The 12,673-nt window shown below is 33.1% G+C and overlaps 1 protein-coding gene across 1 annotated transcript in view; it reads left to right on the forward strand.

Annotated features, from left to right (window-relative positions):
* Nucleotides 1-12,673, forward strand: part of LOC115887866 (potassium channel subfamily T member 2) — a 314,018-nt gene that overhangs the window by 238,233 nt on the left and 63,112 nt on the right. Inside the window, exons 17-18 of the mRNA XM_030907381.1 lie at nucleotides 1,133-1,258; nucleotides 9,315-9,536. Coding sequence (XP_030763241.1) covers nucleotides 1,133-1,258; nucleotides 9,315-9,536 — 348 coding nt within the window. The remainder of the gene's footprint in view (nucleotides 1-1,132; nucleotides 1,259-9,314; nucleotides 9,537-12,673) is intronic.

Genomic DNA, 12,673 nt, shown 5'->3' on the forward strand with positions numbered 1-12,673 from the left:
TCAAAAGTCACAAGTAACGACAGGAAAAAATAAAGTTCATTTTCCAAAAAAATCTTTTTTTTTTCAAATCCTTGTAAATGTTGAAACATTTTTGATAGCATGTTGGCGTTGGCGAATATCCCAAGGCGCAGCTTTGCCCCAATTTAACCATATTCGTATCTATTACGATTTCCGAGATACTAATGCTCATACCCTGAATTTGTAGCACCCTGTATATACACTCAGATGCAAAAAAACGCAATCAATTTTTTCAATTATCATTACTTTTTGATGTTATTTTTCAAAAATAACTTAATAATAAAAGAAATAATAATTGAAAATAATGCCCAAACTTTTGTTGGAATGTATTGACATTATCCAAAAAAACAAAATGCTCAGGGGACATGATTCTGGCAGGAAAATAATGTTGTAGGAAAATTTGTCTTCGAAATTATTGCACAGGGTGTTTTAAATTTAAGGTAAAAACAACACCATTCGATAATAAACCCCAATACTAAAGTTTTTAAAAAAATGAGATTAAGAATCAAAGTTGATATATTTATATACAGTTTGCCAAAAAAATCATGAAAATTGTGCTAAAAATAAAAAAAAATATTATGACGCTTTAAATTTGACGAAAAATTTTTCCGTTTTTTGCATCTTAATGTATGAAGATTGTATATACAAGAGGTTAGATTACGAACATTCGATTCGAATGGAAGTCGCTACGAGTTGCAAAAAATGCCATTTAGTCCGTTCAATATAGTCATAAAAATAGTGATCAAATTACCATAATTCCGACATAGCTGAATTTTGGTAGGCATTGGGTTGACCAAAGAAAAAATAAAAAGTCCCCATCGATCCCACGTCTGCTAAAAAAGTTATTCAAGGTCAAAGATCAACATTTTTTTAAATTTTTCTCGTAAACGGTGAATTTTTTTTCAAAAAATAGTTCATATATCGCATTTTTTACAACTCGTAGCGACTTCCATTCCAATCGAGTGTTCGTAATCTAGCCCAAGACACAAAATACTGATTGAAGAATACAATAGTAATAGATAGCAGTAGTAGTAAAAAGCAGTTAATATAATTTTAATATGATTACTTTACATTATATTTGTAATTACATAATAATATTATTTTATATTCACAGTATAGTTAAGGGCTTTCCTCCAGTGTCACCCTATGTAGGAGTGAGTCCAACTCTATGTTATTTGCTCAAAGAAAAGAAGCCTTTGTGCTGCCTTCAATTAGCAACATGCGAACATTGCAATTACAGGTAAATTTTCGAGTTTATGTATCATATTTTAATACGTTGCTCTACAGTTTGGCATAGGTAATTAACAAAGATTATTTTATTTTCTAAATAAAAAAAACATGATAATAATGATAATAATAAATAACATGTTACGTGGTATTTTCACACCACATAATGAGCTATATACTGTATATGGCAATGAATAGAATTATTTTAATATTAGTTAAAGTTATCAGGAAATAAGTCTGATATAGTATACGGGATCAATTCAGCATACCCAATAATAAGAAAAAATCATTTGAACACATGTCATGATGGTCAAGTTGAAGAAATCTTCTTTAGATATGCAAAAACTAGGTTTAGGCGATAAAACAAAAAATAACAAAGAGTTCCCTAGAATTCCATTTATTTCCTTCCTTTAAGTTTTCGTGAAAAATATCCTTCTACCTTTTGAGTTGTCCACTCGGTTTCCGTCTACAAGCTCACCGTAGAGAAGAGATTTCGGTAAGCGGTTTTCTTGCATCCTGCATACGTGACCAGCCCATCTTAAGCGGGATTTAGTAATCATCTTCAGTGCTCTCGCAGATAGGCAGATTTCTCTGTTGCAACTTGTTTAATGCGTTCATGTGTCGGTACCAGCGGCGTGCGGTCCATGGAAGCGGGGGAAGCACCGCTTCCCTAAACTTTTTAAAGATAAAAAAAATAAATAGTTAAACGTTAATAATACTGTTATTTTATAACAAAAGATTAATTTAATTTGTTAAAATTATTTATTTGAAACATAACATAAACGTAGTAAATTTAATTAGCCTTTCACTGCATGGATGCGCGCCTGGAAATCGCCGCCGGTCGCCTATCCCTCCTTCATGTCGGTGTTATTGACCTCGAACGCAAACGACAAATTTAAGCCGTAAAATAGCGCACAGTTGCTACCCATACAGCACATCAAATCACATTTACGATGTGTTTACATTATTAGACGTAGACACAGGGTAACACAATTCCCGCGATGTAAATATGCTACGTTTACACATTGTAGTTCAACACGTATGCACAAAGGTTAAACGTCCGCCTCATAATGTAGCCACAGTATAGCATTTACGTATACACAAAGTAAGGGATACACAGTGTGCCGTAGGATACACAGTGCTTGTGTATTACGTTTAAACTCTGTTTACACATTGCAGTTGTGACTACCGCGTGTATACGTATATATTTTGCTATACGTATATATTTTCCTAATAATACAAGTTTTGATGCCTAACTTTTCGTTCTTTTTAAGAAATATTTATTCAATGACACCAATTATATCTTTTTAGAACGAAAATTAGGAAGGCAAAACTTTGTATTTTCCAAAAGTATCTCGATCGTAAGTTCAAGAGAAGTAGCCTTAAAATTGTTCCATTTTTGTTTTGTATTAAATGTACCACTTTTCTTCCATAAAATGGATTAAGTGGTTAAAAAATAAAATTCTTATATTTCCTTATATCATGAAACGCAATATCGCAAATAACACAATAATAATAATTATTTACACTGCAGAAACCCGAAGTAAGAAAACACTGTAAAAGAATGAATTTGTATAAAATGTATTAAAAATATAAGTACATACTAAAATAGTAAACACTGGTATATTGCCATGATTTGGTGGACCTTCTTTAGTCTTTTTTTGTCCTCTTTTCCCTCCAAGCAATTGGTTTGTTAGCATACTCATTCAACGAGCACTCTGTTGGACTTTGTTGTATTTTAAGTAAGTACTTAAATTTTATATGAAACTGATTATTGAATATTAAACATATCTGTATATTGATTCATCAATAACTTACCGAATATCAGTGTAAGTTCTTTGAAGTGTTTAAATCGTTCTTTCTCTGGTCCATTTAGATTTTTATTATTTCCAAATAAAAAGAAATTATATTGCAGAGCTAACCTCTTTATCATTATACGAGAATATTTGGAGTTTTCATTCATTGGAGTCAAAAATTGGTTTGGTCGTTTGGTTGAGTCAGGTGCTATAATATTAATAATACCCTTAGGAAGGTATAACAAGGTAATTAAAAACCTGTGCTTACCTTAAAATCTCTTTTAAACTAAACACAAACAGAACATTTATATAGACCTTCTTATGATAAAACAATAATGGCTGTTAACACATACCACTCCTAGAAAGGAGAAAGGAGAGAGGACACATAAGATACACTTGGTCGGTGTATCTACGCTGAGGCTATCCGCGCGTGCGCACACCTTCATTTCATGCTAGAATGTAGACACAAGAGTAAACTATTACAAAGTGTCTATATAGATATTTATATTATGTGTATACGTCACATTTTTACAAGATGTGTACTATAGGCACAACTATGATACGAAGTATCACACATACATATGACTTATAAATTGTATATCTTATATACCGACGTCAGATTTCATCATTTTAATAATTATTTGTTACGTTACAAAAAACTCTTTAGAATCTTGAGTGCATACGGTATACAACTAGTAAACACTGTATCACACAATTCTATCAATATAAACCTGCGTGTATCTCATATATATATGTTAGAACTAGATGAACACTTAGGTTCACTTTAACATATTTTGTTCCTCATGTGTCTCCCTTGTAGAAACGTAATTTTATTTGGACGTGCTGTATGGGTAGCCACGGCAGCGATCTTTCGGCCGCCTTCCTCGACTTTTAATTTATTGGGACGGGTTCGCTTGCGATTTTATAGGTAATATAGTATTTTTTTCGGATTTAACTTAGTGTTTATTGTTTCGTTTGTAATGGAGGGTCAAGAAGGACAATCTTCTGCTTCTGCTATTGTGGACAATAATTTAGACTGTTTTTGTGTTGTATGTGTGTTATTAAAAAAGGGATTTTCTAGTCGGAACTTCCAAGAAAAAACTGACATTATTAAGTCTGGTATGCCAACGGTTCCTATCAATTTGGAGACCAGAGTGGAGAAGTCGGTAAAAAATTCACTAGACATTTTCATGTTGTGTTTTACGACAAATATGAGTGGTTAATCGGCTGCAATAAATTATCCAGATTATTTTGTTGGCCCTGTTTACTTTTTAATATAAGTGAGACGACTAACTCGAACGTAGCCGGGATTACAGATTTAAATAATTTTCACAAAAATGTAAAAAGGCATGTCAATAGTAAAGGACATTTAACTGCTACTATAAAAGAAAAAAGTTTTGGAACAATCAATTAAAAATTAGTAGCAAACTGCATAATGAACGGGTCAAAAAAAGTCAAGTACTTCGGAAAATTAATTTTAAATATCGTATTTTAACAATTATAACTTTATGTGTTTTTGTTTGTTTAACAATTTTCGATAGAATTTTAATCCAACAATGGAACTGGCCTCGGAATTTTCAAAGGTAAGTTTTTTAAGAAAATGTAAAAGTATTGTCTCGAAATAGGGTTTTTTACCGATTCGCTTCCCCGCCTATAATTGTCCCCGCACGCCGCTGCTCGGTACCCAGGTTTCGCTTTCATATAACATGGTAGGGATTATTATTACTCGGTACACTGCAAATTTTGTTTTGGTGTGCTCAAGTCATGATTGTAGAAAGCCCCGTCTTTTAATTTCCAGAATGCTTTTGAGGCGCTGCTAATCCTATGCTGAATTTCAGAGTCGATATTAGCCTTTTCCGAAATCAAACTGCCGAGGTAATTAAATTCCGCTACATATTCCAATAGTTCTTCTCCGATTTTTATAGCATCGCTGTGATCTTCCGGGGGAGTGCACTGAATTTAGTTTTATCGATGTTCAGCTTAAGCATTAAGGACCAAAGCCTTGTATGCCCAGGTATATGTGTTCAGCATTTCTTGTAATTGCTGTAACGTTTTTGAAACTACATACATACCGCCATTACTCGCTGACGAGTATTTGCACGCATCAGAAGATGGTCACGCAAGGCGTTTTCTTTCATGAGCTTTTCTGTGACTGAAAAGCCCGATACGTGATGTTATCTGTCTACCGCACTCCAGACATTCAAAAATCTCATTGCTTTGTTGCCTCTTTACCTTTTGGTTGGCGCTGTTAACTGACTTTATCATTCTTCTCCATTCCGTTCTATTGTGAGCTGCCTCTTCCCACTCATTCTGCTTGTTAATTCCCTTTAAGTTTTCGTGGAAAATATCCTTGAACCTTTTGAGTTGTCTACCCGGCCTCCTCCTACCGTCTACAAGTTCACCATAAAGCAGAGATTTTGGTATGCGGTTTTCTTGCATTCTGCATACGTGACCAGCCCATATTAAGCGGGACTTTGTAATCATGACTTCAACACTCTCGCAGTTAGCTTTTTCAAGGACCGATACGTTTGAGACATGATGGAACCATTTTATTCTTAAGAGTTGTCTAAGATGTCTCTGTTGCAACTTGTTTAATGCGTTCATGTGTCGACGGTACGGCACCCAGGTTTCACTTCCATATAACATGGTGGGAATTATTATCGCTCGGTACACCGCAAGTTTCGTTTTTGTCCTCAAGTCATGATTGTAGAAAACCCCGCCTTTTAATTTCCAGAATGTTCTTGAGGCGCTGCTAATCCTGTGCTGAATTTCAGAGTCGATATTGGCCTTTTCCGAAATCAAACTGCCGAGGTAATTGAATTCCGCTACATATTCTAACAGCTCATCTCCGATTTTTATAGCATTGTTGTGATCTTCCGGGGGAGTGCACATGATTTTAGTTTTATCGATGTTCAGCTTAAGTCCCAAGGCCTCGTATGCCCATGTGTATGTGTTCAACATTTCTTTTTCCTCCGATAGCCAGTAGTGAAATTCCTCGGTAGTTTCCGCAGTCTGATGCACTTCCTTTGTTCTTAAATATATTCACTATATTCGCGTTGCAAAAGTCCTGAGGTACCTCTCCGCTTTCCCATATGACATCAAAGAGAGCCTTTAGATCACCAATAAGTTCTTTACTTGCACACTTATAGATTTCCGCCGGAATCGCGTCACAGCCAGCTGATTTGTTGTTTTTAAGCTGTTTTATGGAGTCCTTTATTTCCTGTTCTGTTATTGGAATGTCTAATACATCGAGGCTGATATACTGAGGTATTATGTTGAGTGCTTCCATATTGGGGTTGTTTTCTTGGTTAAGGATATGGCTGTAATGCTCTTTCAAGCGGTTTCTGATTTGTTCTTCCTCTTTTAGAAGTTCACCATTTTGTGCCATGATTGGGCATCTTGCCTTCTTAGTTGGACCGTATACTTCTTTTACAGCCTCGAAGAATTTACGATAGTCGTAATGCGTGGCATACTCCTGAATCTGACTAGCTTTTTGCGACCACCAGTTATCCTTTAGTTGGCGCAGGTTTCTTCGGAGCGTGTTGTTGGCTGCCTTAAAGTTGTGTGCTAGTCTTGGATTGTGTGGATTTGCAGTAACGGCTTGATGTGCTCTATGCTTTTGTTCCAACAAAGCCTGTATATGCGGTTGATTTTCGTTAAACCAGTCTGGTTGTTTCTTTTTGTTGGATTTTCCCAGTACTGCTGCGCTGGTTTTGTGAATCGCATCTCTTAGTTGTGTCCAGCCATGTTCAGCATCCACGATTGAGATTGAAATTATCGGTGGAAGTGATTCTTTGATGGCTTCCCGGAGGGCGTCGGCGGTATCGTTGTTCTCTAGACCCCGTACGTTCAATCTGGTCATATAGCTTTGCTTTTTACAGTGTGGATGATTGGGTTTTAACTGGATTTTCATTTTTGAGATTAAAAAAAAAGTTTTTTTTGAAACTAGAGCTCCAACTAGACCCTCAAAATACTTTAAGACTATACCTGCAGGTGGAAACTGGTAGGGACCCAATAATTATAAAAAAGTAGTACACTACTCTGTAATTCTTATACAGGGTGAGTTTCCTACGATGTTCTCTATGGGCATCTCGGAAACTACGGGAGATAGAGAGTCGGTTAAATGGGGAAAGAATTGCAGTTTTGTGGGGTCATAAATATGCGCCTTTCAGATTTTTGAAAAAGTTCATGGCTTACTAGATACTTCGAAAAAAACAAATTTTGGTTATTTTAAAAATTGTCCCTAATTCCATTACAATCTATTTTAGACAAAAAATGTTCATATAAAAGTTGTAGATAATCATATTCCTAATGAGTTTGTGTTCTCCAATTTTTTATAAAACCTGTCATTTTTGACATATGACACAAACATATGTTTTTTTAAAAGGAAACCATAGTTGGCTGTGACTTCATAAAAAGCGCCATTTTTTAAGCTTTTCAGCAATATAAGCTATAATATGTTCCTTTCACAAAATTACTAAGTTATAGCCAATTCTTATCTTTCTTGACTAATTTCACTTAGTTAGCCATGGAAACAAGTTCAATCGTCGCTGCTCTCAGAAATGTGAAATTGTGTCACATCCAATCTTTGTAAATTAAAATAAACAAAAATTGTAAATAAAAAGTTTTCAAATGAAGAAAAGCGTGTAGGATTATTGGTTCAACTTTTCTTGGCCATACAGGATACGTTGACCGGTGAAAGTTACTTACGTTTTTTAGAAACGGTTTTCAATGGTGTCCAAATTTTGTTGTGATTTATAACTTATAAAAAGACAAAATATGTTATTAAACGGCTCTTTACAATTTAGCTTACACAAACTAAAACTCAAAAAAATAATATCACTACGTACACTTTAAGTTATTTTAGAAAATGTTCAAAAAATCCGCAATTATTTTGAGTACATAAATGCATCTTTTTAAAACTGAATTTCTAACTATTGTCCCAGAACGACCGGTCGCCTTAATTAAACTTCTCCTGTTCCGCCTCTTCGAGTGCCTCTCTTAATTCATAAGTTGTTTTGTAAACCTTGTTGTTAACCATACCGCATAAAAAAATCTAAAATGAATAGGTCAGGTGACCCATGCAATTGGTCCACCTCCCTGAATCTACATAATTATGATATAAATAATTTTTTAAATAATATTTCTTTCATTGTAGGGGGAAGGTTGGTGCGTCATAATGAAAGTCATGTTGGAACCACTGTATTAATGCGCGAGTATATAAATTTAACTTTTCTAACATGTCTTGAAAACCGTTTTCTAAAAAACGTATCGTTCACCGGTCAACATATCCTCGAAACTGTATGGCCAAGAAAAGTTGAACCAATAATTCTACACGCTGTTCTTCATTTAAAAAACTCTTATTTACAATTTTTGTTTATGTTAATTTACAAAGATTGGATGTGACAATTCCACATTTCTGAGAGCAACGCCGATTGAACTTGTTTCCATGGCTAACTAAGTGAAATTAGTCAAGAAAGATAAGAATTGGTTATAACTCAGTAATTTTGTGAAAGAAACATATTATAGCTTATATCGTTGAAAAGCTTAAAAAACGGCGCTTTTTATGGAGTCATGGCCAACTATGGTTTCCATTTAAAAAAACATATGTTTGTGTCATATGTCAAAAATGACAGGCTTTAGAAAAAATCGGAGAACACAATCTCATTAGGGATGTGATTATCTACAACTTTTATCTGAAAACTTTTTGTCTAAAATAGATTATAATGGAATTAGGAACAATTTTTAAAATAGCCAAAATTTGTTTTTTTCGAAATATCTAGTAAGCCATGAACTTTTTCGAAAATCTGAAAAGCGCATATTTATGACCCCACCAAACTGCAATTCTTTCCCCATTTAACTGACTCTCTATCTCCAGTAGTTTCCGAGATACCCATAGAGAACATCGTAGGAAACTCACCCTGTATAAACCAGATAGAGCTAGTTTATTTAATTTATTGTTTGATGTTGATTTGTTAGTTAATAATTTATGGGGGTAGCTAAAAATTTACCCTTTTATTTAATTGATCTTATCATCTATCAGTCTAATTTGTAATAAAGTAACAATTTAAAGAAACAACCACAAAACAAATTACAACATGTCAAAATAATTTTATTATTTATTTTAATATTTTATTTGTTATTAGGGTTATTTTGTTATTGATCCCGTATAAATATTTTTTGGCAACATAATACCTAAATATGTTTAGAAAAAATGCATTACTTACTTTTAATCAATCTTCATGGTATTAAAGACGACTATTTTACTTTTAGGAATGCAAGAGATTATCAATGGCAAAATAAAACTATAATATTAGCAGCAGATTTTGCCTCAAATGGCATATACAATTTTATTATTCCTTTAAGAGCTCATTTTCGTCCTAAGACTTCACTAAATCCCGTTATTTTATTATTAGAGAGACGACCCGATTTTGCATTCCTAGATTCAATTTCGTATTTTCCCTTGGTGTATTGGATGTTGGGATCAATAGACTGGTACGTATATCTACATCTATGCACATATACTAAGTTTAGGAATTAGAATTTAGAAAAATTAATTTTGGAATTCATTGAGAAGATGGGGAATTCATCGAGAGTTTTAATAAGAATACCTGCTCCATCTCTTTAAATTATTTTACCTCCGCTTTATTTTGTAGATAGGGCAAAATCGTTTAAACAAAAAAAATGAAATTTGCTTGAGATTATGACGCCATTATTTAATCTTAAGATTAGTATCCCTTATCTAGGCAGAATTTTGTAAAAATGCCATTTTCTTATTTGTCATAGCAGTTCCGCATTCTACAGGCCATTCTACAAACTTGAAAATAATTTCCGGCAATTTATCATGGCCTCTTTAGTTATAAATACTTTTTTTCGCAGGTTCTACGGCTAATACTTTCCAAGATATAGCCGTGAGCTATTAGTGGGACGCCTTGTACAGGGTGTCCCATTTTGATTGAAATCATACGGTATCTCCGTTATTCGTGAAGATAGAAGGACTGCCTTTTTTTGAGCCCAAGAATCCAAAAATGAAATAAAATACCGGGTGTTCCATAAGAAAATATAACTTTGGTATGGATCTTAGTTCTGAAACACCCTGTATATTTCGAAATAATGTTAAATTGTGCATATTGCCTCCCCACATATACCCATAAAATATTTTGTTTCTACATCTTTCCGTTTTCGTATAATCAACCGAGGCGAATGGGGTGCGCCACCCTGTATATATATATACATACAGGGTGTCCCAGGCTGAGCGTGCATTAGAAGTTTCTAGAGAACCACAATATCTAGATCGGTGATTTTTTGCACATCATTGTTTCACAACGAGATCTATCGATTAAAAATATTTTCAATATGGCGGGACATCCGGAAATACCGGAAGTTGACAGCAACTTTCTTATTTTAAATGGGTGACCCCATTTTTTATTGCATACTTAAATTCTCCGTAAAATTTTATGAATTTTGATATAAACACTCTATATCTAACATTAACCGTTTTTGAGAAAAAAAATATTTAAAATTTTTGGACGAAAAAAATTGTTTGTCGAAAATATGTGTATAGCCTACACGTCAAAATTAGTGGTTACCACAGCCACTGTGTCATAAAGAGAAGACATGTGGTTATCTATTTCAAAAATTAAATTGTTTGAATGTCATATAGTAATGATGTTAGCTGTCATGGAATTGAGCGATTAAAAAATTATCATATCATTTTTTTCAAATGGAAACCCGCTTTTTTTATTTCACTAGTGAAAAGGTTTTCCAATTCGTTACTTTTTGAATATACATGTTCCTATACCTAAAATAAATCGGTATTAAGTTATTTAAGATTTAGTTTGAAAACGTATATTTTTCTTGATTTTATCTAGATTCCTTTGACAGTAAGTGTCAAACAGTCAGACAATGTATTTCCATCTATCAGAAAACGAATTATTTGAATTTTCTATACTATAAATACTGCCTGCTTAAAAAAGTGTATTTATAAAAATATATCTCGTATTTTCGCTCTTTAGTGATATGTAATAGTTGATATTATTAATAATATATCCTATGATCGAAAAAAAAACAGTGCAAATTGGCTTGGAAATGATGATCGATAACATACTGCTTTTTGAACAAAGTGTCACAATATGACATGCCCACATCTACTAGACGTTTAAAGTCACAGGCTACTGGTTAAAATCAAAAAAAATATACGCTTTAAAACCAAATCTTAAATAACTTAAAAACAATTTATTTTAGGTATAGGAACATGTATGGTCAAAAAGTAACGAATTGAAAAGCCTTTATACTAGTGGAATAAAAAAAGTGGGTTTCCATTTGAAAAAAATTATTTATGATAATTTTTTAATCGCTCAATTCAATGACAGCTAACGTCATTACTATATAACGTTCGAACAATGTAATTTTTGAAATAGATAGCCACATGTCTTCTCTTTATGACACAGTGGCTGTGGTAACAACTAATTTTGACGTTTCGGCTATACACATATTTTTGACAGGCAATTTTTTTTGTCCAAATATTTTAAATATTTTTTTTTCAAAAACGGTTAATGTTAGGTATAGAGTGTTTGATATCAAAATTCATAAAATTTTACAGAGAATTTAAGTATGTAATAAAAAATGAGGGTACCCATTTAAAATAAGAAAGTTGCTGTCAACTTCCGGTACTTCCGGAAGTGCCGCCATATTGAAAATATTTTTAATCGATATATCTCATTGTGAAACAATGATGTGCAAAAAATCTCCGATCTAGATATTGCTGTTCTCTAGAAAGTTCTAATGCACGCTCAGCCTGGGACACCCTGTATATCACTCTATATTTATTTTCGCTATTTACTGCAATATTTAAAATATATCGTTTTCTTATTAGTAGGCCGTGATAAATAACAAAATCAAAATTGTATTTACTAAAATAGACATACACATATTAACATTTTATTTGGAATTGAACATCACCACTGAACATCTGAATATATTTTTCTCTTTTTTATAAGGGAGTATATAATAATGGAATGGGTTTACAAATATCTAAAAACTTGCATTATTAAGGCATTTTCCAGATGTTTGACATCGCATTAGTTGCCACGATATATTTCATATTTCAAAAAAAAAACAAAATCAGAAATCGAGAACGGACAAATCCGGGAATCAGGGAAGCCATCATATGGGTACATTTTTTCCAATTCATTGACTTGGGAAATAATAATTTAATAAAATTCTAATATTTTCGTTGTAAATTAAGTTGTGAGGGGGGGCTCCTTCATGCTGAAAGTATATTTTACATAAATTCGCTAAAGGAATACTTAAAAGTTCCGATACGATAGCTTCCAAGATTTACAAATAGCGGTAGAGATTTAAGTTTCCCTAATAGATAAGGAATTAATTAGTGGCTCTCAAAATAAAACAAGAGACAGATAGCAGTATACTTTCAATAATTATTTAGTTTCTTTTATGATCAATCATGGCCTACTAATAAATATGATCTTTTAATATTTTTTTTTTAAATATTGCATTAAATAGTGAAAATAAATATAGAGTGTTATATATTTTTGAGAAGCTTATAGCAGGCAAGATCATATAATTTGTTAAATTTTCAGGGTGTTCCATTTAAGAAAACATAACTTTAG

This window comes from Sitophilus oryzae, unplaced genomic scaffold, assembly GCF_002938485.1.
Source record: "Sitophilus oryzae breed Bouriz unplaced genomic scaffold, Soryzae_2.0 scaffold_649_pilon_pilon, whole genome shotgun sequence".
NCBI lineage: Eukaryota > Metazoa > Arthropoda > Insecta > Coleoptera > Curculionidae > Sitophilus > Sitophilus oryzae.